Here is a 24,608-nt window from a genome sequence, read left to right on the forward strand (position 1 = left end):
CCCAACAATTAGACAAAGAGTCTCATAAAAGTCTCAGATATATGAATTACCATCTTTCAGTTTTATATGACAGTTTCATTTATTAATGTAATGTGTCCAGTGGCTTTCAGGAATACAAATTTGAAGGTCCATTCCTATCCAATAACTATTCCTGACTAGTTACCTAACCTGGAAGAAGTGAGCTAACATCAGGAACTCTATAAGATTATTCTAGTGAAGAGACTCTGAATACTCAAGCAACCCAGGTTAGGAGTTTATTAGCATTCCAATTCCAATTTAATATCATATTTATATACGGTTATGTTATATAGAGACATATTATATATGCTGTATAATATATATATATATATATATATATATATAGCATGGATATATAGAGATAATATATATAAAATGGGTATATATATATAGTCTCTATGTATATCTATATAGATAAATAGATAGATAGATAGATAGATAGATAGATATAGATATAGATATATCCCTGTATGTATCAGATCATTTTCAGTGCTCTCAATTGGCAATTTTGTAATGTAAGAAATAAAAGAGAATCTGAATGTATGGTTGTATAAAAGTAAATAGCATCTATGCGTATTTGTGTGTGTGTGTGTGTGTTTACATGTAAAGACTATAGGCTCCATACTACTTTAATATCATTTATTGTTCCAAACACACACCTTTAATTTGATTAGGTATGGTCTTAACATAATATTGTCCTTCATTGTTCACTATGTACAAGAATGTATGTATGTACCACAGGGAGAACAATTGTGCAGCTTACCTTTCCCTTATACATAAATGTATAAGACATAATATTTGCCACGTAGAACCTATTGAGAATTAAGAGTTTTGAAGGATAAGTGTTTGTAATAATAGCATTGTCCAATGCCTTTATAGAAGTATAAGCCTTAGAATTTCATATATGTAAAAGGACTTTTGATATCATGGGGTATGTTATGTTAATATAAACTATAAAAGAGAAATTACTTCTGGAGGATTAAGTCACTTGTCAAAGATCACAAGCATTTATTGAACAAGCTGGCACAATTTTCACACCTGTCCCCTAGAACATTCCTATATCACATCTATTATTACAAAAATTTTCTTAAAGTTACAAAGCCCTGAGCAGTATTTATATAAACTGGCAGTAGGGTAAATATTTGTAACGCCATACTATTAAAGAAAAATAATGCATAAATAATAAAATTCATATATATCAAATCCATGAAGATGTCAAAAGCATTGCTAATAACAGCATGTTAAATGTACCTAATGTATAATTGGTAAATTGGTTAAATAAAATATGACCCACTTAAAAATAGAACAAGATGATAATATTGGTCTGAATTATTTACTTTAGATGTGATTTCTCAATATGCCGGCATGTTTGAATGCTAAATCTTACCTTATAATGTGTGTTTGAGGATTAAAACGAGGTAATATATGTAGAAAAACTCAGCCCAGTCTCTGACATCTAGTAGATATTTAACAAAAGATAGATGTTAATAATATACCATATAAGTGACTATTAGGGAACCAACTTTAGTCCTCTGTGTCTCCCAACACATAACTAGCTATGAAAGGGGAATATATTTTATTTTTATCACTTCTGAATGAGAAGAGCCAAAAGTTTCCACTTGAAAACAGAGGAAGGGAAAATTGCATTATAAAAGAACTGAATCCTTTTGGTGAAGGAACAAACATTCTTTTAATGACAGAGCTAGAGTAAAGCAGATACTCAGGAGCACGCTACAGCATAATCATACACAAACTTTCCACAATGATATTATCCTTCTGATTGTCGTATTTTAAATTATTTTTGGAAAATTAAAAACTTGACTAAGCTGACAGAATTTTTAAGCTCTTTGTAAAACAAGAATCATTTAAGTTTTGTCAAAAACTGTTACTGTTTTATCACTCAGAACTCTAGAGAGATGCTCTTAAATATAAATGAATAAACAAATCACAAATTAAAATACTCCCCTGAGATATATTGGTAAAGGGTAACTGACTTTTGCTCCTTATATTAGAACCATTCTTCAAAGGAAATTATTTCCTAATAATATTTATCAAATTCTTAATGGATTTGAAACACATAATATACTCTATCTTAACATATTTGTAATGTCACTGAAAAGCAGTGTGAAATACGGCTTTCTGAATAGTTGATCATTCTTTTAAACTTGTTAGGACTGTCTTTATTTTCCTGCTAAAGTCGTCAATGTAATTTTAATAAAGGATATCTTAAATAACTGTAAACCTCAAAATTGTGTACTAATTACAGGTTAGGCTCTAATTCATATAACAATAGGCAATCTAAATGTGAAAATCAATTGAGAAGTCGATGGTATACCAACTATTGAACCAAAATTCATTTTGTCAGTTGAATTCCATATATATATAATTTTAGAATATATAAGAATTTGATTCTATGGCATTTCAAAATAATATTAGAATAAGAGCATGTGTGCATGTCAAATAATTAATCAGAGATAGAATTGCAAATTTCCAAACATTTCAATATATATCTCCTGTATACAGAGGAAAGACTGGTCAATTGTCATTGGACTGCTTTGTGCATTAATGTGATTTCAGGTCACTGGTATAATGTGGGTGGGATTATTGTCATAAGCAGGAATAAGTACAGAATGCAGAAAATCATATGTTTAAAGACTTCCTCCGCATACATTCCTGACTATGTAATAAACATGTTCTGACAAATAAGATTACCAATTCTTCAGGAAGTCCAGGGAATTATTAGCTGAGAATTGATTACTAACATCAAGTGAGGACATAACTCACATTTCAATAATTAGTTACCAAAATATGTACAATATTTGATTTTTAGAATATTTCTCATCTACCAATGGGTAAGCTATTGCTTTTATTCAATTCTTTTTTTCTTAATATTGACATTTAAGACTTTTTTAAAGATTTTATTTATTTATTTGAGAGAGAGAGCACGAGAGAAAGAGCATAAGCAGGAGGTAAGGCAGAGGGAGAAGCAGACTCCCCACTAAGCAGGGAGCCCAATATGGGGCTCGATTCCAGGACCCTGAGACCATGACCCGAGCTGAAGGAAGACACTTACTGCCTGGGCCACTCAAGTGCCCCTAGAGACATTTTTAGTGGCCATTTATAATTTCCAGTAAAACGACATTTCAAGATGATTCCCATAAACAGTCAAGAAAAATACTGAGTTCTAAACAGAGTTAGGGAACAGGTCCTGACAAAACAGTATGTCTCTGATTTACTTACAACTCAGTAGCCTAGAAGCCATAATGTGAGAGTTCTGAAACATGTGTCAGCCAATAACAGTGAAAGAAGTGGCAAGCATCATCTCAAAATTTTATTACATTATAAAAGAAAACATGTTCCTAGGCAGTAGTTGAAAAAACATAATTTCTACTACTTCAGATGATAGGATTTATATATCCCAAGGTAATAAAGCATCAAGAAGAAAGCTATACTAAACTTATTTCAAGTATAACAGAATTATAAATATGATTTAAGATTAACCTGAAACACCAGGACCCTTCTTGAGAAGGAAGATGCATACTCAGTATGCTTAAAATGTATATATCATTTAAATGCACATCATACAGCACATCTTGGAATAGAAATTCCCTTTTGCAACACAAAGGTATGAAACTTTGAGTTAATATGAGTGCTTTGAGGATAAATAAGTGTAATAATTTCACATATAAAATAACAAGACATACTTCATTTTGCTGAGAAAGAACACAAACAGTTTGGGAATCCCTGGAAGGGCAGTCTTACATAATTCATTTGAATAAAATATACCTAGCAAAATAAAAAAGTATGTCTTTTCATATTCTTCAGTAATACAGACACACACAGATGACCAAACGTGGAAAACAAATTGTGTAATTTAGTTGGTTGCAGAGAAATGTGCAGAGATTATATTCGGATTTGTTATTAGTAAGCAAGACTGATGTCGTGAATTTAGAGACCCTCAGAAGAATAACTGCCCTTTCATCTTTTCAGAAGTAAGTGTAAACTTGGTAACTTCTCCATGTTTTTTTTTTTTTTTTTTAATTTTGGTTTGTTTTGGTTTTGTAGAACTCTAAAAAAAGTACAGTAAAAATAAACCTATCTTTCTATGCGAAACAGGATGGAAGGAAATAGAGAAATTGTCCTTCATTCCATAGTCGGGCTCATGACTAAATACTACCGAAAAGGGATAGGTGGGTGAGGATGTCCAACTTGTACAATAAGAAGGGCCAGCACCTGAAGGGAGAGGCCAGAAGGATTAACCCAGGAAAACTTTGTTAAATATCATGATTATGATCAGCAGGAGCACAAATTAATGGAAACCTTTTGCTGTAGGATTATAATCTACCTAGAGCAATTTATTATTTCAACAATAAACATCAAAACATAAGAATGTCATTGTGGGGAAAAGAGTTTCCTTATGTCTGACTAGAGTTTACTATGCCATTAAGCTACCACCAAATTTTAACATATAAATATTGTCTTGCTTTTTCATAGAAAGTAAAATGAGATAGCAGTGCTTGGTTTTCCATGAGACATATTTTTTAAAGTTCATCTGCTAAATCATAGATATAACAGAACACCAACTCTTATGGACAATGACCGATGGAGGAATTCCATGAGAACAATTCAGAGAGTTAACAGAAAATTATGTTGAAGTTTCCAACAGCACTCTATGAAGAAAGGAAATCTCAGTAGAGGATCCCCAGTGACCTTGCAGAATTCCCAAAGGGCTCACAATGGCTTTAAAACCACATTGAAGATTTTAAGTTCTTAATGTTTTCTCATTTTTAGCTATATTTTCAAAGCTCAGTCAATTTTTTTCTTCTTCTATACTTACATGAATTGATGAAACTATGATCTTAAAACAGTCATCTCTTACCTTTGATTCTTGAACTGTCTTGACTCTTTTCCTGCTGGAATTAAAACAGAAATAGGTCAAAATCTATGAGTATGTGATCAACAGCCTGATATAACAGATCATGGTAACTAAAGACTTGTCAAGATATTTTGTTGTACATGTACCCTGGAGTCACCGTAACACAAATCTCACCTTAAAAAGCAGTTAGGTCCAGTCTTTTATCAAAGTAGTAATCATTCTTCCAGGACACATATTTCTTTAAGAAACTTATACATTATATTAATATGGATTCCTAAATAAATAAATGGAAATGAATAGGAAATAATCATGCCTCTCAAATGCCTTAGGCCATTTCATTTAATTTCAACAGATATTGAATCATGTCTTCAGAATTTACTTTCAATGTCTCTGCATTAATCAGAAATTGTTGGTGAGGAAAAAAGTTTAAGGGCAAACAGTGGACAATTCACTAAAAAACTATAAAATGTTTCAACTGTCTTTCCTTCAATTTAATTTAGAATTGGTCCCTGCCTCACTACTCGAAGGCTAAAGTTGACAACAATTCTATTATTTATTCAAAGGCTGCTTTAGTCAGACCTGTCTTTCAATTTGACATACTCCTTATTAGTTACCAGGCAACCCCAAAAGAATTAGCTTGCTTTCAAGTTCTTAAGTAGAAATTGTGCCCTCTATACCTTCTCAATTAATATTCAAGCATAGTTTACTCTGTGTAAGTTTCAGGGCCTCACACTAAAAATAAGTTTGAAATGTATTTCTAATAAAAAATGACATATATAAATGGAACTTCAGAAATGTATAAATGCCAAAAATTTTGATAAAATTTATGAAAATCGTGAAAAATAAGAAGAACTTACTTTGCTGCAGGCATTAATCCAAGAGTCAGATTTGAGAATAAAAATGCATATTGACAAATGTATATTTATGGAACATGTTTATCCAATGTATGATTCTATTAAACTTTAATACTTTGTGTGCTACTTCTCTTGTCCTAATTTGTCCAGCCTTTGTTTTTGTTTTTGTTTTGTTTTTTTAAAAGATTTTATTTATTTATTTGACACAGAGAGACATAGCGAGAGAGGGAACACAAGCAGGGGGAGTGGGAGAGGGAGAAGCAGGCTTCCCGCTGAGCAGGGAGCTTGATGTGAGGCTCGATCCCAGGATCCTGGGATCATGACCTGAGCGGAAGGCAGATGCTTAGCGACTGAGCCACCCAGGCGCCCCTAGCCTTTTTTGGATCCTGTACTGTCCTTTGTTAATTAATTTATTTTTTCCAGTCCTGATTTATTTTTAATTTAGACTATCTGTTGTTCATTAAAACTAAAATTTAAATATAAATTACTTGATTTAAAAATATATTATCCTTTCATCATATAAGATAAGCAAGCTTGAGCTTTCCAAAGAGATATTTGCTAATGAAAAACAAAAATCTGTCTCTCTGTCCTCTCTCCTTTTCTTTTGCCATTCATTCATTCATTCATTTGGTCATTTATTCTTTGAGTAAATATGTATAGATTGCTTTTATGTGCCAGAAACTGCTCCAGATGATAAGGCTACAAAGGACGAACAAAACAGAAATGAAATGAAACAAAACAAACAAAACAAAAAAAATGTGTCCTTAAAGTAACATACTGCATAAATGTTAGTAAATTCTATTTAGAAAAAAGATATACCATAAAAGGTAGTTTTAGAGTAAGTGACTGCAATTTTTACATGGGTCTACAATGACAAAATGACTTTTTTTTGTTTCAAGTTTTTATTCAAATTTTAGTTAGTTAACATATAGTGTAATATTAGGTTCAGGAGTTGAATTTAGTGATTCATCACTTACATATAACACCCAGTGCCCATCACAAGTGCTCTCCTTAATACCCTTCACCCATTTAGCCTATTCCCCTGCCCACCTCCCCTCCAGCCACCCTCAGTTTGTTCTCTACAGATGAGAGTCTCTTATGGTTTGCCTACCTGTCTCTTTTTTTTCTTTCTCTCCCCTATTTCATCTGTTATTTCTATTTCTTGAATTCCTACACAAGTGAAATCAAATGGTATTTGTCTTTCTCTGACTTATTTCGCTGAGCATTATACACTCTAGCTCCAGCCATTTCATTGTAAATGGCAAGAGCCACTCTGGAAACAGTATGGAGTTTCCTCAAAAAGTTAAAAATAGAACTACCTTATAACCCAGCATTGCACTACTATGTATTTACTCAAAGGGTACAAAAATACAGATTCAAAGGAGTACACGCACCCCACTTTTTATAGCAGCATTATCAACAATAGCCAAATTATGGAAAGACCCCAAATGTCTAACAACTGATAAAATGAATTTTGAATAAAATTTTGAATGAGATGAGAGGATATTCCGAGGATTGATCTGGGGGAAATATATTCTAGGAGAGAAAAACAATCGCACACTTCCTTAGGTACAAAAGTTCTTGGCATTGTCAAAACTACCAAGGAGGCCAGTGTGACTAGACTAGACTAAGTAAGGGGAGTTTGGTAGGAAATGCAATACGGGAGCCAATAAGTGTTGGATAGATCAGCACCTGGGGCATTTGTTAGATCTTTGGCTCTTACACTGAGACAGCTGAGAAAACATTGTAAGTTTCTTCTCAGAGGAGTAACATTATCTGAACTGCATTTAGGTAGAATCATTCTGGCTATTAAGACTAGCAGTAATTCAGGTGGGAGGTGATAATGGCACAGAACAGTGTGGTAGCAGTGCAGTTGGAATATCAGAACTGCCAATAGAATAAATTTGGGGTATGAGATACAGGATAGATGAGGGTGATTTCAAGGATCTGAGTCACTAGAAGGATGAAGTTGCCTCTAAGATGAGAAAGGTATCCAAAAAAAAAAAAAACACTTTTATACTTCATCACTTGATTTCTAATACTGTCTCACTCTGTGAATTTTTCTCTTGTTGTCTGACCACCCTTTTCCCAACTGCTTTACTGATTCCTCCTCATCTCAATTTCTAAACACTGGTTTCCTAGACATTGAGCCCTTCCCTTTCTTCCATATATACTTCATTCCTTTGGTGATCTTATCTAGTCTTCTGGCCTTAACCACCATCCTTTTCCTAAGGACTCTCAAATTTATATCTCTGGCCAATTCTCACCATTGAACTTCAGCCTCGTGTATTTAACTGTATTTTTGACATCTCTACTTGGATATCTAGTAACAGCCTACTTATCACATCCAGAATTGAACTTCTGATCTTCCCTTACTTCTTTCACCACCTTTCTCATCTTCTTCATCTTCCTCATCTCTCCCTCAGTGCTCAGACACTTAAAGTAATCCTTATCTACTCTGTCTTTTAAGAGTAAAGAGCCTGAATTTTTCATGGGTTTTATGTTTGAATATTCTGACTTTGATTTTACTTTAAATATCACTCTGAGGATGCAAAGTAGGCAGATGGTTAAAATGTTTGGAACTCATGGGAGATATTTCAGCAAGACATATAAATTTAGAAATCACCACCATGTGTATAAATCATCAGCACTGCATCTGGAGAACATATAGTAGAGTTGAATGATCTAGAACTAAGTATTGGAAACAATATAAGAAAAATATAAAGTGAATTAGCCAACAGAAGAGAATAGAAGGATAGACAAATTATAGGAGGAAAAAAAAGGGGGCATGGAATCATGGAATCCCAGGGAATATATTATGTAGGGGGGAGATTTTCAATAGCATAGAATTCTTCTGACAGATCAAGTATACTTATATCCAAGGCAATGCCCATTAGAAAAAGTGGTAGAGGGTCTCCTGGGTTAAGGGCCCTCAGTGGGTTAAGGGCCCGCAGTCGGTTAAGCGTTTGACTCTTGATTCCAGCTCAGGTCATGATCTCAGGGTCCTGAGCTGGAGCCTCACCTCAGGCCTGCTTAAGATTCTCTCTAACCTCCCTTTGTCCCTCCTCCCCCACCCCCACTCACTTGCGTGCTCGCTCTCTCTCAAAAAAAAAAAAAGTGGCATAGATGGAATCATTGACTTCAAAAAAACCACGTTTTTGTGGTGTTATGTGTTTGGAAGTAAAACTGAAGTTACTCAAGGAAGGAGAGGGAAATTGAGAAATGTATGACATAGTAAAAATGTAATGGGAGAAAAATGCATAGGAAGGAAAGGCCTGGGGTGGTGTGTGACTGGTGATTAAGTGAAATTCATATAGGTATCGTGTTTGGTTTTTGTTCATCTCTTTGTTTCATCTTTAGTTTTATATTATTTAAATCAGTGAGAATTGAGAATGTATAAATGATGGGAGATACATAGTAGAAATGGAGAGGATTATGATAACAGGGAGAGATGATATGATGGATTTCATAAGGTTATTGAATGTGACACTGAATATAAGTGGAGACATTTAGATAGGAGGAGAACCAGTTCCTCCAATATAACAGGTAGGCACAGAAAGTGGGGTCATAGATGCAAGAAGTTGATAGGTTTGATCTGATTAATTTTAAACATTTAGTCTGTGAGGATTTGTTTTCTTTATCTATTAGAAGGAGTCAGATGAGTGGTGAAGTAGGATGATTTCTCAGAAATTTGAGGAGATAGAGAAGATTTTAAATGCACTGCTTTTTATGAGAGTAGGTGAATAGGACAGCTTGTTATTGTCAAAATCCTAATTGGGATTTGCTATAATAAGTTTGTATGACACTGATATTAGCTTTATTTTAATTATAGGCAAATAGGCTTAATACTCACTGATATTATATCTTATTATATTTTTTCTTAAAACCTAATTCTCTATTTATACAATTGTATATAATCATAAATTACCAATGAAAATAGCCTTAAATATTCTATAAACTGGAAATGTTCAAGAAGCATGTATTTAAAGAAAAAAATAGAAATTAATTTAATGGACTGAGAAGAATAACAAACCTGCAAAGTAAGAAAAAAAATAAAGATAAACTTCTTCATTCACTGCAAAACTTGTATTAGAACCATGTCAGTAGATATTTAATAAGCATTATTTAGGATTTTCAAAGTAATAACTATTCCAACTTGCTTCTATGACTAAAATGTTGCATTATTCACCTGGCAATATACTTTCCACAATTTTATTTTATAAACTATTACTTCATGTTTTAAATGTTAATTTTTTTAATGGGAAAATGTTAAGGAGAAAATTGTGATTATATAATTATGTGAGAACTCCTAAGAGGTCAGAAAGATTTGTTACCCTGTCCTCATGATACATTTGAAAAGCATTCTTTTTTTTTAAAGATTTTATTTATTTATTTGAGAGAGGATGAGAGGAGAGAGAGCACATGAGAGGGGGGAGGGTCAGAGGGAGAAGCAGACTCCCCGTTGAGCAGGGAGCCCGATGCGGGACTCGATCCCGGGACTCCAGGATCATGACCTGAGCCGAAGGCAGTCGCCTAACCAACTGAGCCACCCAGGCGCCCTGAAAAGCATTCTTACATTAAGAAAATGTAGATCTTGTCTGCAAAGGTAGAATGCCAATCCCTTGGTATAACTCAGTTTTAATATTCTTTCAAAAGATTTTCTGATCAGTTGATCCTGTCTTAAAGTAAAAAATGTATCTTGGCTACATATCAAAATTAAATAATAGCAAACCATTTGTGTTCTACTTTGTACTACACGATTTCTTGGAAGAATCCCAAAGTGCTATAGTAATTACACAAATAGACTCCATGAAATCCAGCTCAATGATAGAAATGAGTAAATAGATCCTTGCAGACAGTATGATAGAGATTGGCAAAGACAATCTGGGCAGTAGTGTGGATTCAGAAGGAACACATGATTGTATAACATAATGTCTTAAATATTAAAAAAATACAACATAATAAATGGAATTTAGCTAAGCCAGTATAAAATTAAGTCATGTTGGGGTACACAGTAATTTCTGAAATGAGATGCAGTGGTCCTAAAGCATCTAGGCAAACAAGACTATAGCAAATAACACTAATGCATAGGTTGTTAGTACCATTTAAGGGCAGAATGCTATCACTCTAGAAGATATTATTAAGAATGTTTCTTATCTAGTGTTTGCATTTTAGCACGGCATTTACTAACATCTCATGATGCCTCTAACATAAAAATTGATCTCTCTTTATCAAGCACTAAAATTAAATGTCTGGCCACAGTATCTTCAAACACAGTTTACTTGGTTCCTTCCTTCTTACTAAGAAGTACAAGGTCTCTAGAAAGAGAAGAAACCATCTAAATACTAAGTGAATCATTTCCATCATAACAGCATTGAGTTATAAACATTACACAGTGAATTGTCCTCTTATCCGTACTATAAAGCTTAAATCACTTGAAAAAAAGACATAAACCTCATACAAGTAATACCCATGGATACTTTTATTTTAAATTTGCCTATGCATGTCCCCAGATTAATGAGGTTAATTATGTGCCTTTTGGTCATCCCATAGGCTTCCCTTCACATAGAAGGATATAAGAATGAAGCAAGTGCAAGTACAGTGGAATCAGTCCCTTAGAGGTAAAACAATTCTCCCTCTACTTTGGGAGAATGTACTTAGTCTTTCTTTTAAATGTACATAAAAATAACGTCTATACTACATGAAGGACGTAGGGAACATCTGTAAAATGCAGCATCTTTCCCCCTCCAATATGGGAGTGATAAGAAAAGATTTCTAGGTTATTGTTTTGCCTCAGCCCCATGTGAGTTGGTTTGCATTTGGCCATTAATTAAAAGGCATATGGTAAGGCCCTGCTACCTAGATAACTAACATAATATTAGAAAGTTATTTTCTACTTAAGGACTCATCCTTAAACATATCAATGCCTTAGTTGAATGGGTGGCACATTCTGAGGGACTATAGATTTTCTTTAAAGTCATGGGGGGAGAAAAGTATTTTTTTTATTTGTTTTTCATTGCCTAAAATATATAAAAAAGCACACTCAAACTGTGTTTAGGTTGATCATGTGCTGAGAAAACAAACAAACCAAACCGTCAGTCTGGGGATTTAAGAAAAGTCAAATGAACAGAATAGTTTTACTGGCATATTTAATCAAGTCCATAATGAATCTTAAAATTTAAATGTTAACAAAAGAGACAAGTCTATAGTATCCAAAAGTGATGTGTCCTGGCTAAAGTAATCTTGCTCACAATCCATATGATCCATACTTGTTACTGAAGTAAATAGATGTCATCATTCACCAAAGCTGAATCATTATATATATTAATATATATATTATATATATAATATATATATATTATATATATTAATAGTCTAATCACATAAAATGTGATTAGAAATATTTTCTGCAAGTTCTATTGTATTTGTATTTATTTGTATTGTATTTACATATATATTTTTATATAATGCATATATATACAGTAATGCTACAGAAGCTAAGGTAAATGTATATAGTTTTAAAGTCAAGAATAAAGACAAATAGATCCTAACAGTGAAAATAATCAATGAATGGAAAGAAAGGATATACAAAAATAAATTTTGGTGGTAAACAAACATGAAGGTGAAGATTATTAATTTAGAAGACTGCCTAGTTTAAATTTCTTCTCAGGATTCTTCCCTTCTCTCTGATGCAATTATTGTTTACCAGACAAATACCACCAAACAAAAGTTGTGAAATGTTGATTTGCAGCAGCACACTCATGTTCAATATATATACCTATATATCTATAGATATATATATCTTTGTTTATTTCTATGTGCTAGGGGGTTAAAATGTAAAATATTAAAGTTTTTTTTTCAAATTTCCAAACATCCCAGAAAAGTCATATTTTTTTATAGTTTAAAGTATCCAAATCAGACCAACACTTGCAATTGATATGTCCTTGATGTCCCTTTTAATCCATAGGATCCCCTTTCATCTTGTTTTCCTCTCAATTTATTTTTGAGAAATCACGTCACTTGTCTCCAGAGTTTCCTACAATCTGGATTTTCCGGATTTCATCCTGATGGTGTCCTCTGTCTTCTGTATCTTGTGAACTACTAGTTGGATCTACGGGTTTAATTAGACTCAGGCTTATTTTTTTTTATTTTTTATTTTTTATTTTTTTGTTACTGTAGCTTTTGTTTTTTTGCTTGTTTGCATGTTTGCTTGTTTGTTTATTTGTCTGTTTGTTTGTTTTGGCAAGACCACTTTGTAGGAGGTGGTGTGTTCTCCTCTCTGGAGTCACCTAATGTCTGATTATCTCTCTTTTTGTGATATTAGCAGCTTTTGATGATTAATGTCTAAACCTACTATAAAATGTTGATATTTTAATTCTATCATTCTTTCTTCATGTATTGGTTGGAATACTTTTATAAAGAGAAACTTCCTCTATTATTACATTCCACAATGGATACAGACAATAAAGGAAAAGTAAATACTTGATTCTTCTCTTTAGTTTGCTAGTGTTCAAAATAATGAATTGATTCACTAACATCCTCCAGTGGTGGCCACTAAGGGATCTTTTATATTAGGGCTATTAAGTAATATTTATACTTAATATTAAGTAATAGTAAATTCATGGAAGCTGAGAATAGGAGAGTTTCAGCAGAACTACTCCACCAAATCTTGTAGCAAATCTCTTCTATTCTGAAGCATGCATACCCATGAACACATGAGCTCCCTCCCTGAGGCCCTCAATGCACACGTGTGTGCACATACACACACACACATATGCACACACTTTCTCAAAAACATATTTCACTGGTGGCAATTTAATTATAAAAAGCCTGGAAAATAAGAAATAGTTGCAATTAAAATGCAGTATATCAAGCCTCCTAAATCTTGGAGATACAGACATGTTTTCGGTAAACTCTAATGGTGAATTTTCCATCTTACTTAGTTTAATCAATCTTCTGATCTTTTATTTAAAATACTTCCCTTAGAATTTGAATCATGTTCTTGATACAATATCACCTTCTCAATAAGCCTCAACCTTCACCATTCTACTTTTTTTTATTTAAATTCAATTAGCCAACTTACAGTACATCTTTAGTTTCGGATGTCATGTTCAATAATCTATCAGTTGTGTATAACACCCAGTAACCTTCACCCTTCTAAAACAGCACGCCCATTATTAGTTGCTTTTCTTAACTTTTTATTCATTTCACACGGAGGTTGCTACTTCCTGGAATAATATGTACTTATTTGTTCATTTTATGTTCCCTTTACTGGAATGTGTATGGAATTATGTATAAAATCTAGAGAGCAGTTAAAGGAACAACGCATTCTTTCTTAGACAGGTGAAAGGAAGCTTTGAGAATGTAGAAAACTGGGAAATATACAGGAGAGCAGATTAGATAGTAAGAATCAGTAGTTGATCTCTACAGCAAAAGGAAGGAGAGGATCCTATCAAAAGACATAGCTTGAACAAAGTTAGGCATCTATGAGAGTGTATGGAAGACAGGAAATAGTGTGTCATGCTAAGTGCACAATGAGATGATAAAATTATTATATTTGGTCAACTAGTAGGTTTCATCCTTTCATGAAGAAGTAAGAAATTTTCTTACATTTTAAAGAAATATTACATATATTAGTTATATATAGCATATGTACAATTTGCTCTAAGTTATGTATTATACAGATTGATATGGATAGATATGGATATAGATATATAGATATTCAAACCATGACCTGTAAAAGTTATAGATTGTCAATCTAGAGCTGCTTCTCATTTGGCTTAATATGTTGGTGTGAGGTCATTAATTCCAATGTAAAAATCATAGTTGCTTCTTATTATAGATTCATATTACATTTGATATATTTATGTGATTTTAAGGAAGAAAAGATGAAAAGAAATTGTTATTGGATTGATGGATATCCTCAGTATGACTTTGAATTCTAAAATCCATAAGGAAGGTAACAAGACACATGCACTAGACTTAAAAAAAAATCAAACCAGAACTGAATTTACTTATAAATCATATCCATATTTAATAATATTTGTATTATGTTTTTGTTACATATATTATAATTTTAATATTAAATTTAGAAGTTTTATGATGGAAGTTTATTTGTATTTACATTTAAAATAAAATCAATTATTATGGAAAATATAGAATTACATTCATGGTTTAAATCTAATGTAAACATCAGAAATATTTTTTGTCTGATTTTTTAAATATGTATTTAAGTTAAATGAGTGAGACATATGCATAAACTATCACCAGATATTATGTCAAATACAATCAATAAGAATTTTCACAATGTGTCACAAAAGACATCTTTGGTTCATATACTCATGAAAGACATAAACAAACTGGATCTTAAAAGATGAGCAGGATTTAACTAGGTGAAGGAATTATGGGCATTTAGGGCAGAAAAAACAGCCTGCAGAAATTGAGGAATTAGGTAGTGAAACATGTTAGATAGAAAATAATACAGACTCATAAGATAAAATAATCAAAGGAGAAAGCACTCACTAAAATCTCCATACATGATGCATGCATATATGAGTACTCCTCTCCATATAAAGTATAAAATTACTTATTTATTTTACAATGTGTAAGATTTGAGTATCTAAAAATCACTAGGAAAAAAATGTTCTTTTTCTAACCTACAATCTTAAAATAAAAGTGATAATTCTGTAGTCCCTTCTTACAACATCATTGTTTTACACTATTAGACTTTGAGTTGAAATATGGGGAAAATCTAAAATTAACATATGTTGATGGGCCACTTTTTTCAAAGCTATAATTTTGAAATGGAAAGAACATATATTAAAAAAAAGTTTTTGACAATTTTAATTATGTATTATAGACAATATTTCATTGTGAAGGATATCCAGCATAAATATGGAAACATCTAAAAGATACACCTATTTAATTTTTGAAATACTGATTTTTTTCTAAAAAAATGAAGTTAATTACATTTTTTAAATTGATAATACACAGTCTAACTGGCTTTATCCATTTATCTCATTAATATGTGAAGAAATTCAAAGTATAATTAGAACATATTAATCTTATGATCACATTACTACTTTAATAAGGTATCAACATACTAGCTCACTCCTTGAATATAGGTCTGTTTGGAATATACATGGCCAGCACTATGCTATAAGATAGGAATGAAGTATAGATAACGTAAATTTCTTTTTTTTAACGATTTTATTTATTTATTTGAGAGAGAGACAGACAGAGAGAGAGAAAACAAGTGGGGGTAGGAGCAGAGGGACAAGCAGACTCCCTGCTGAGCAGGGAGCCTGTTGCGGGACTCCATCCCAGGACCCTGAGATCATGACCTGAGCAGAAGGCAGACGCTTAACCTACTAATTCACCCAGGCACCCCTAGATAACATAAATTTCTGATCTCAGAAGTTCATGTTCTATCTGGAGAGACTAATAGCTATTAATTATAAAACAATGATAAAAAAAACTTATAGGATGATCTGGAAACAAGAATGGGAGGAGCAATTGTCTATGCTGAGTATGGGGCAAAGGGAGAACTCACCGTGAAAATTGTTCCTTGAGCTAAGAATTAAAGAGTACTAAACTAATTTGCTGTGGAAAAGAGTATTAAGCTGTGCAAAAGCACGGAATTGTAAAATATTTAATCCTTTGGGAGAAATAGTGAATAGGTAAGCATAGCTCAACTACATACTTCTTTAAACATGAGGAGTATATAAAAACATATTCAAGAAACTTCTCTCCCATTTCCAGAAGCAAATTTATGCCCACTCAAGTGTTATAGCTAAAGCTATCTGGTAAAGAGCCATATAAATTAAATAAACATGCCAATTATTATAACAGTTTTCACAGTGTGTTTTTGGAGTGTGAAAAATAATGATGATTTTCCTAACACAAATCACTAATTAAAGGATTTGGAATAAATAGAAATATAAATCACTAATTAATTAATGATGCTGACATGGAAATTAGTTAAGTTGTATTATTTAAAATGCACATATTTGCATTAGAATTCTTTCCACTTTATGTTTATCCCTCAATATATTTAAATTTATAACTTATTAAGTCTCTAAATGGATCCTAACTTATTTTTGTTATAAGAATCTAATGATTTGATTTTTAAATTTCCAATGGGATATAGTATGCTTTTTCTAGTAATATAAATTTTACTGAGACTACAAATAGCTAACATTTATTATTGAAAATATACTTTGTACAAAAAAAAATTACATCCTGTAATGTAGAAAATATAAAGACTTATAGCCAAGTATCCCAAAGTATAAGATACTCTGGGCACAGGCAACCAAGGGAGGGACTTGATAGGGAAGATAAGCACAACGGAGGTCAATAGATGGTCTCTAAGCATAAATGCAACCATTGCTTGGATAAGCATGGGTGGAGAGATTCGTTGCAAGTGTCTATGAAAAGAAGACTAAGGCTTCAGAATAAAAATAGAGAAAGGGGGGAGCGGATGCTAGAGGAAAGAGTGGAGCCTGAGGGGAAGGGGGAGAAGGGGAAGATTAAAACACATATTAGTCTTACTACATGGCAAGAAATGTTTAAGTGCTTTACATATATTATCTCATTGAGGTGACCAAAAGTCATGGTCTAGCGTCCCCTACTTACATCCTCTACCTATGGTTTTATGGAGGTCTCTAGGGGATGATAACCATAGTATATACAGCAACATTCTCAATCAAATGTGATTACATGAGATCAGAGCCAAAACCATGGGTTAAATTGCCATTTTAAAAAGATGAACTCCCCAAGTGAGATATCCCTAAAATAAGGAGAAGTATATTTGATAGGATTTTCATTCCTGCTTGGGCAGGTGGGTGATAGCAGCTATTATAGTATCAGCTTAATTTTAACTGAAAGGTGAGTGAGGCCTAGGGCATTATGTTTACAATTGTTTACTTTTTTCAACTTCATTGAAGAATAGTTGACAAATATAATTGTATATATTTAAAATGTATAATGTGATGATACATATATATAAGATATATAAGATATATATATTATATATATATACACACATATATATATAAACAAATACACGCACACACACACAAATACATATATCATGGAATGATTACCAAGATCAAAATCTGTATAAATCTGTATAGTTATTTTTTATGATTTTTTATTGAACTTATCATTTTGTTTATGCATTATTTTCCTGACATCACCAAATTGTGTATCTGTATTCCACTGAATCTCACTGAGCTTCCTTAAAATAATTATTTTGTATTCCTTTTCAAGTATCTCATAAATCTCCATTTCCTTGGGATTAATTACTGGAAAATCATTGTGTGCCTTGGGTAGTGTCATTTTTTTAATCTGTTTTGTTTGTTTGTTTGTTTGCTTCTTAATGTTTCTTTTGACTTGGCATTGGTTTCTGCATATTTGAGGGAACAGTCAAACTCTTCCTGCCTGTTCAGATTGGCTTCAGTGAGGAAAGACCTTCACCTGAAGGTGGTTATGAGGCTGCTGGTGAGTGAAGTGCACCATCTTTGGTTCCTGGGAGGGCGAAGCAGTGTGGCCTCCATGAAACTCCATCAGCTTACGACAGTGTTGATGACAACTGTGGAAGGTCTTCTTTGACCAAGACTTTGGATGTGCTGTGGGTGGCGGTGGCAAGTAGGGTATGGTAGTTCTCAGGGGTGATGGCAGCAGGATCTTCCTGTTCTCCTGTCTTGCCTGTAGGAGGATGTTCTAGCCAAGGACATTCCTCTTGGAACCAGGTCTGGCACACTGAACAGCAGTAGAGTCAGGGTCCTGGGACCAGGCACATGCAGAACTACCTCAGTGTCCGGAACCTACAGCACAGCTGCACTTGCTGCAGTGGGGGCGCTAGTGTCTGAAGTACAGGAGTGTGCAGGAGCCTTGGTCTCTGGTACTCATGGTGGTGACACAGATCACAGGGTGTTGAAAGGGGACGCAGCAGTGGCACAGGCCCTGGGTTAACAGAGTGCAGTGGCAGCTTGGGTCTGGGGAGCGGGGGGCAGGGTACAGCAGCAGCACGCTCTGAGGATGGTGGGTCAACATTCTGACCTAGCCCGAGCAGGGCAGTTGCCGAACAGCAGCAGCTTGCCCCAGTGGTGACAAGTCAAAGTTAGAACCCCAGAGACAGAGCACAGAGCTGCATCAACACAGCCTGGTGATGGTGAGTAGTCACAGTCACAACATAGGGCCCGGGATGGTCAAAGAACAATAGCATCTCCAGCCACAGTTATGGTGGGACAAAGTTACAGTTTAGAACTGTGGTGGTGAGTCACAGAGCGGCAGCAGTGCAGTCATGGTGATGGTGGGTCAAAGACCCAGCTTGGGATCCAGAAGGTACAATGCAGAGGAGAAGGAGTACAGCCCCAGTAATAGTGAATCAAAGCCTTGACTGAGAATCCAGGGTGGGGTTCAGAGCAGAGCAGTTCTGGTCCCCTTGATAGTAAGGCACTGTGTTATTCTAGTCCTGAAGAGCACGGCACAACAATGAGTGGGGCCCCTGGGAACAGGTCTCACTGCAGAGACAGTTCCAGCACCAGAGAGGAAATGCAAAGTCAGGGACTCTGGGCAGCTCCGTCAGTTGGGTTCAGTTTTCATGAAGACTGTGGGGGTCTTCTGTAGCAAAGGCTGTAAACAACCATGTCATGGAGATTTTCTGGGGTTGTCCAGCTCTACTTTTCCACATGGGGTAAATCCTTCCAAAGGGTCTCTCAATGTTGAGTTGCTCTGGACTTGAGAATTCAGTGATGGAAGTAAAATGCTTCCTATACTTTTCTTTGTGGCCATTCTCAGTGTTTGATCTCCAGAAGGTTTCTGCTGTTTCTTCATGACAGCCCAGAGCTTTTCCAGAGCTATTTTCATCAGTTTGTGGCTGTTTATTTACTATTTTTATTGCACTGGGATCTCCTAGCCCTCCATCTTGCCGACATCACCTTCTATGTACAGTGGTTGATGTCAAAATCTCTTTCCTCAAAAAACTTACAAACTACTCTAAGACTAAGACATATCTAACATACAGAAAAAATAAAATCTCAGAATAGTTTATATGGGTAGCATATAGCATGTTGTAGACAAAGATACATTTTGGGTGGTGCATAATTCATCTGATTCCCCCACTGTTGTCAGTATTATTTTCTCCCCTTTTAGGAAAATGCATACTTCATAAGTACATTTTTAATTACACACATACAAACACATGCACGCACACACACACACACACACACACACATTCCAATCTAACAATTAAAACTTTTTTGAATTGATAAGCATATAATTTTCTTCCCACAGCTTTTATGGATTTCAAGTCACCAAAGGGTTAAAGTCACCAAGAAAATGAAAACAATGTAAATAAGGAAAAAATAATAATGAGTAATGAAAAAGTATTGGGGCTATTGAGTTATGCTAATATTATAAACTAAACGTTCTGAAAAAGCCAGCCTCTGAGTTACAGGGTCCAAAAAAAGTGATAAACTATCAGGAAGATCAAACATTGTCATCACTGGTGTAGATGGCTTATAAGAAGTGGCTGGAGATCAAATTAAGAGAAACTTTTGGAGATCTGCTCTCACCTCTACATCCACCCAACCCCAAATGACTATAAATTCCCTTTTCAAAACCAAATGTAATAGGAATAATAATAATTATAAATGGTCTAAATTTGCTTTTTAAAACTCTGATGGATCAAAAATAAGGTCTAGCAATATGGCATCTTCAAGAAGTACTTAAAAGGACAAAAACATGCATGTATAAATATATTTATATACATGTAATTCCAAATATACATATTTGTATATAAATATGCACATATATAAATAAACCAAAAGGTATTAAGTCATAAAGGAAGCTTCATAAAAACCAATGGGACAGAAGGAAAGGTTCAAGATGGCAGCCTAGAAAGATCCTGAACTCACCTCCTTCCACTGACACAAAAAACTTATTGTTACATATGGAGTAATTTTCCTCTGAAAACAGCCTGAGAACTAGAGTAATAGCACTTCCACAACAAAAGACAAAGGAGACAAATCAAGAAGGGTAGGAGAAGCAAAGACATAGCCTCTTCCAGGACCCCATCCCAGATGTGGTGACCCCACAATCAAGAGGGATCCAAAAAAATATGGACCCCTTCCTTGAGAAGGAAAGAGATTATGCCCCACATCAGACACCCTGATCCTGAGGGACAGTGCCAGAAAGACAAACCCCAAAAATGTCTGGTTTTCAAATCATAGAACTATAGAGAATAAGGATTCCACTCTTCAAGGGCTTATATGCAAGTCCACTCACCCTGACATCCAGCACAAGAGAAACAGGTTGACAAGTGCCTAGACTATAAGCAAAGGGACCAGCTTATTAATTTTAAGGTGCCTGCTGGAGAGGCAGGAAACTGCAGGAAACTTTTCTGGGAATGGAAACATTGGTAGACACCACTTTTGCAATTTCATGCTAACTGGCTATTGTTGGAATCACACACATCATTTTTGGTGACCTCCCTCCAGCCTGCTAGTATATGGAAGGTATGCACTGTCCACCCCATTTCACGCCCATCCTGTGCAGCACATAAACCATAACAGAGCTGGATGAGTGCCTGAATACTGCTCAACCTGCACAGAAACTGAGACACAACCAGGATGAATGAGTGTCCTGAGCCCTGTCTTCCTGGCTCAGCAGTTGAGACCTAAATGGGTGAGGCAAGCACCCTGAGTCCCACCCTCACTGATAAAGAGTTTGAAGTAATGGTCATAAAGATGTTCACTGATCTCAGGAAAAAAATGAAAGAACACAGAGAATATTTCAAAAAAGAGACAGAAAATATTAAGAAGTACCAAATAAATTATGAGTGAACTGAAAAATGCACTTGAGTAGTTCAACAATAGAATGGATGAAATAGAAGACGGAGCAATGGAAAATACCCAGACAGAGCAGCAAAATTAAAAAAAAAAAGAATTGAAAGAAATGAGGAAATCTTTAAGGACCCCTGGGACAACATCAGGCAGAGTAACATTTACATTATAGGGTCCCAGAAGAGAAAGACAAAAAGTAAAAAAAAAAAAAAAAAAAAAAGAAGAAGAAGAAGTAATGGCTGAAAACTCCTCTAATTTAGGGAAGGAAATCGCCAAACCCAGGAAGACAAGAGAGTTCTAAATAAGATGAAAATAAAGAGAAACAAATCAAGAGACATTATATTTTAAATGGTAAAATTTAAGAATAAAAATAAAGAATCTTAAAAGCAGTAAGAAAAAAGCAATATATTATGTACAAAAACCCCCCATAAGGCTATCAGCAGATTTTTGAGCAGAAATTTTGTAAGTCAAAAGGGAGTGGCATGATGTATTCAAAGTGCTGAAATGGAAAAAATAAATGCCACCAAAAAGTCTCTACTCAGCAAGGTTATCATTCAGAATTGAAGGAGAGGTTAAGAATGTTCCAGATAAGCAAAATATAAAGGAGTTCATCACCACTAAACTGGCTTTACAAGAAATATTAAAAGGACTTCTCTAAGCTAAGAAGAAAAAACACTAGTTAATTAAGAAAACATATGAAAGTAAAAAATACTCATCAGAAAAGGTAAATAAATAACAAAGGCAGTAGATCAACCACTTATAGAGAAAGTATAAAGAATAAAAGACAAAAGTTGTAAAATTAATTAAAAATGCAGTAATTAGTTAAGGGAGGGGTGCCTGGGTCACTCAGTCAGTTAAGAGTCTGCCTTTGGCTCAGGTCATGATCTCAGGGTCCTGAGATTGAGCCCCAAGTTGGGCTCCCTGCTCAGTGGGAATTCTGCTTCTCCCTCTCCCTCTGTCCTTCCGACCCACTCATACTCTCTCTCACTCTCTCCTTCTCTCAAATAAATAAACAAAACCTTTTAAAAATGCAGTAATTAGTTAAGGGATATATAAAATAAAAAGATGTAACACATGTCATCAAAAATATAAAATGCAGGAGCACCTGGATAGCTCAGTCTTTAAGCGTCTGCCTTCATCTCAGGTCATGATCCCGGGGTCCTGGGATCGAGCCCCATGTCGGGCTCCCTGCTCCATGGGAAGCCTGCTTCTCCCTCTCCCACTCCCCCTGCTTGTGTTCCCTCTCTCCCTGTGTCTCTCTCTGTCAAAGAAATAAATAAAATATTTAAAAATATATATATATATAATGGGGGGCAAAAATATAAAGCTTTGGAATGGGTTCAAAATTAACTCACTATCAACTTAAAAGAGACTGTTATAAACATAAGATGTTATATATGTACTTCACGTTAACCACACACACACAGACACATACAAACTTTCATAAATACACAAAAGTAAAAGAGAAAGGATTCTAAACATTTTACTAAAGAAAACAATCAAACTACAAGAGAAGAGAGAAAGAAAAGAGAAGAACTACAAAAATAGCCAGGAAACAATGACCAAAATGGCAATAAGCACATACCTATAATAATTACTTTAAATGTAAATGGACTAAATTCTCCAATCAAAAGACATATAGAGTGGCAAACAAAAAACAAAAAACCAAGACTCATCTATATACTTCCTACAAGAGACTCACTTCAAAAGTTAAGACACACACAGACTGAAAGTGATGGGATAGAAAACTTATTCCACACACATGGAAACAAAAAGAAAGCTGGTGTAGTTTTACTCATATAAAACAAAACAGATTTTAAAACAAAACTGTAATAAAGGAAAAAGAAAGGAATTACCTAATGATAAAGGGGTTAATCCAGCAAGAAGGGGTAAATTTACAGCAATACAATAATAATGGGGGACTTTAACCTCCAATTTACATCAATGGATAGATTGTTTGACAGAAAATCAGTAAGGAAACATTAGCCTAAAATGACACATTAGACCAGATGGACTTAACAGATATACACAGAACATTCCAACCAAAATAGAAGAATATATATCTTCTTCAAATGCACAAGGAACATTCTCTAGGAGAAATCACATGCTAGGCCATAAAACAAATCTCAATAAACTTAAAAAGATTGAAATCATATCAAACACCTTTTCCAACCACAATAGTATGAAACTAGAAATCAATTAAAGAAGAAAACTAAAAAAAAAGAAACACAAATATGTGGAGACTAAACAGCATGCTATTAAACAATGGGTCAATAAATGAATCAAAGAGAAAATTAAAAAATACATTAAATAAATCCAATTGGAAATAAAACATTCTTTTATTTATTTATTTATTTATTTATTTATTTATTTATCAGCAGGGAGCCCAATGGGGGACTCAATCCCAGGACCCTGAGATCATGACCTGAGCCGAAGGCAGATGCTTAACTGACTGAGCCACCCAGGTACCCCAAGGAAATAGAACATTCTAAAATCTTTGGGACACAGCAAAAGCAGTTCTAAGAGGGAGTTCATTGCAATACAAGCCTACCTCAAGAAACAAGAAAATCTCAAATAAACACACTAACTTTACACTTAAAGGAATTAATAAAAGGAGAAAAAATGAAGCCCAAAGGTAGGAGAAAAAGGAAAACAATACAGATCAGAGTGGATAAAGATGAAATAGAGACTAAAAATACAATAGAAAAGATCAATGAAACTAAAAACTGGTTCTTTGAAAAGAGAAACAAAATCAACAGACTTATAGACAGATTCATCAAGGAAAAAAAAAAAGAAATCCCAAATGAATAAAGTCAGAAATGAAAGAAAAGAAATTACAACCAATACCAGAGAAATACAAAAAATTAGAAAAGAACAGTATAACAATTATATGCCAACAAATAGACAATCTAGAATAACTGGATAAATTCTTAGAAACATATAATCTTCCAAGACTGAATCATGAAGTAGAAAATCTGAATATACTAATTCTTTGTAATGAAGAATCAGAAA

At 34.1% G+C, this 24,608-nt stretch overlaps 1 protein-coding gene across 4 annotated transcripts in view; it reads right to left on the bottom strand.

The window, feature by feature from the left end:
* FSTL5 (follistatin like 5) overlaps positions 1-24,608 on the bottom strand; it is a 726,034-nt gene that overhangs the window by 588,720 nt on the left and 112,706 nt on the right. For 2 of the 4 annotated variants that reach the window (XM_032413109.1, XM_032413107.1), the window contains exon 3: positions 4,898-4,928. In XM_032413109.1, the coding sequence (XP_032269000.1) occupies positions 4,898-4,928 (31 nt within the window). Of the gene's footprint in view, positions 1-4,897; positions 4,932-24,608 lie in introns of all 4 variants that reach the window. The other 2 variants (XM_032413108.1, XM_032413106.1) reach the window with 1 other exon arrangement.

The sequence above is a fragment of the Phoca vitulina genome, unplaced genomic scaffold, assembly GCF_004348235.1.
Source record: "Phoca vitulina isolate PV1807 unplaced genomic scaffold, GSC_HSeal_1.0 scaffold14, whole genome shotgun sequence".
In the NCBI taxonomy this organism is placed as follows: Eukaryota; Metazoa; Chordata; class Mammalia; order Carnivora; family Phocidae; genus Phoca; species Phoca vitulina.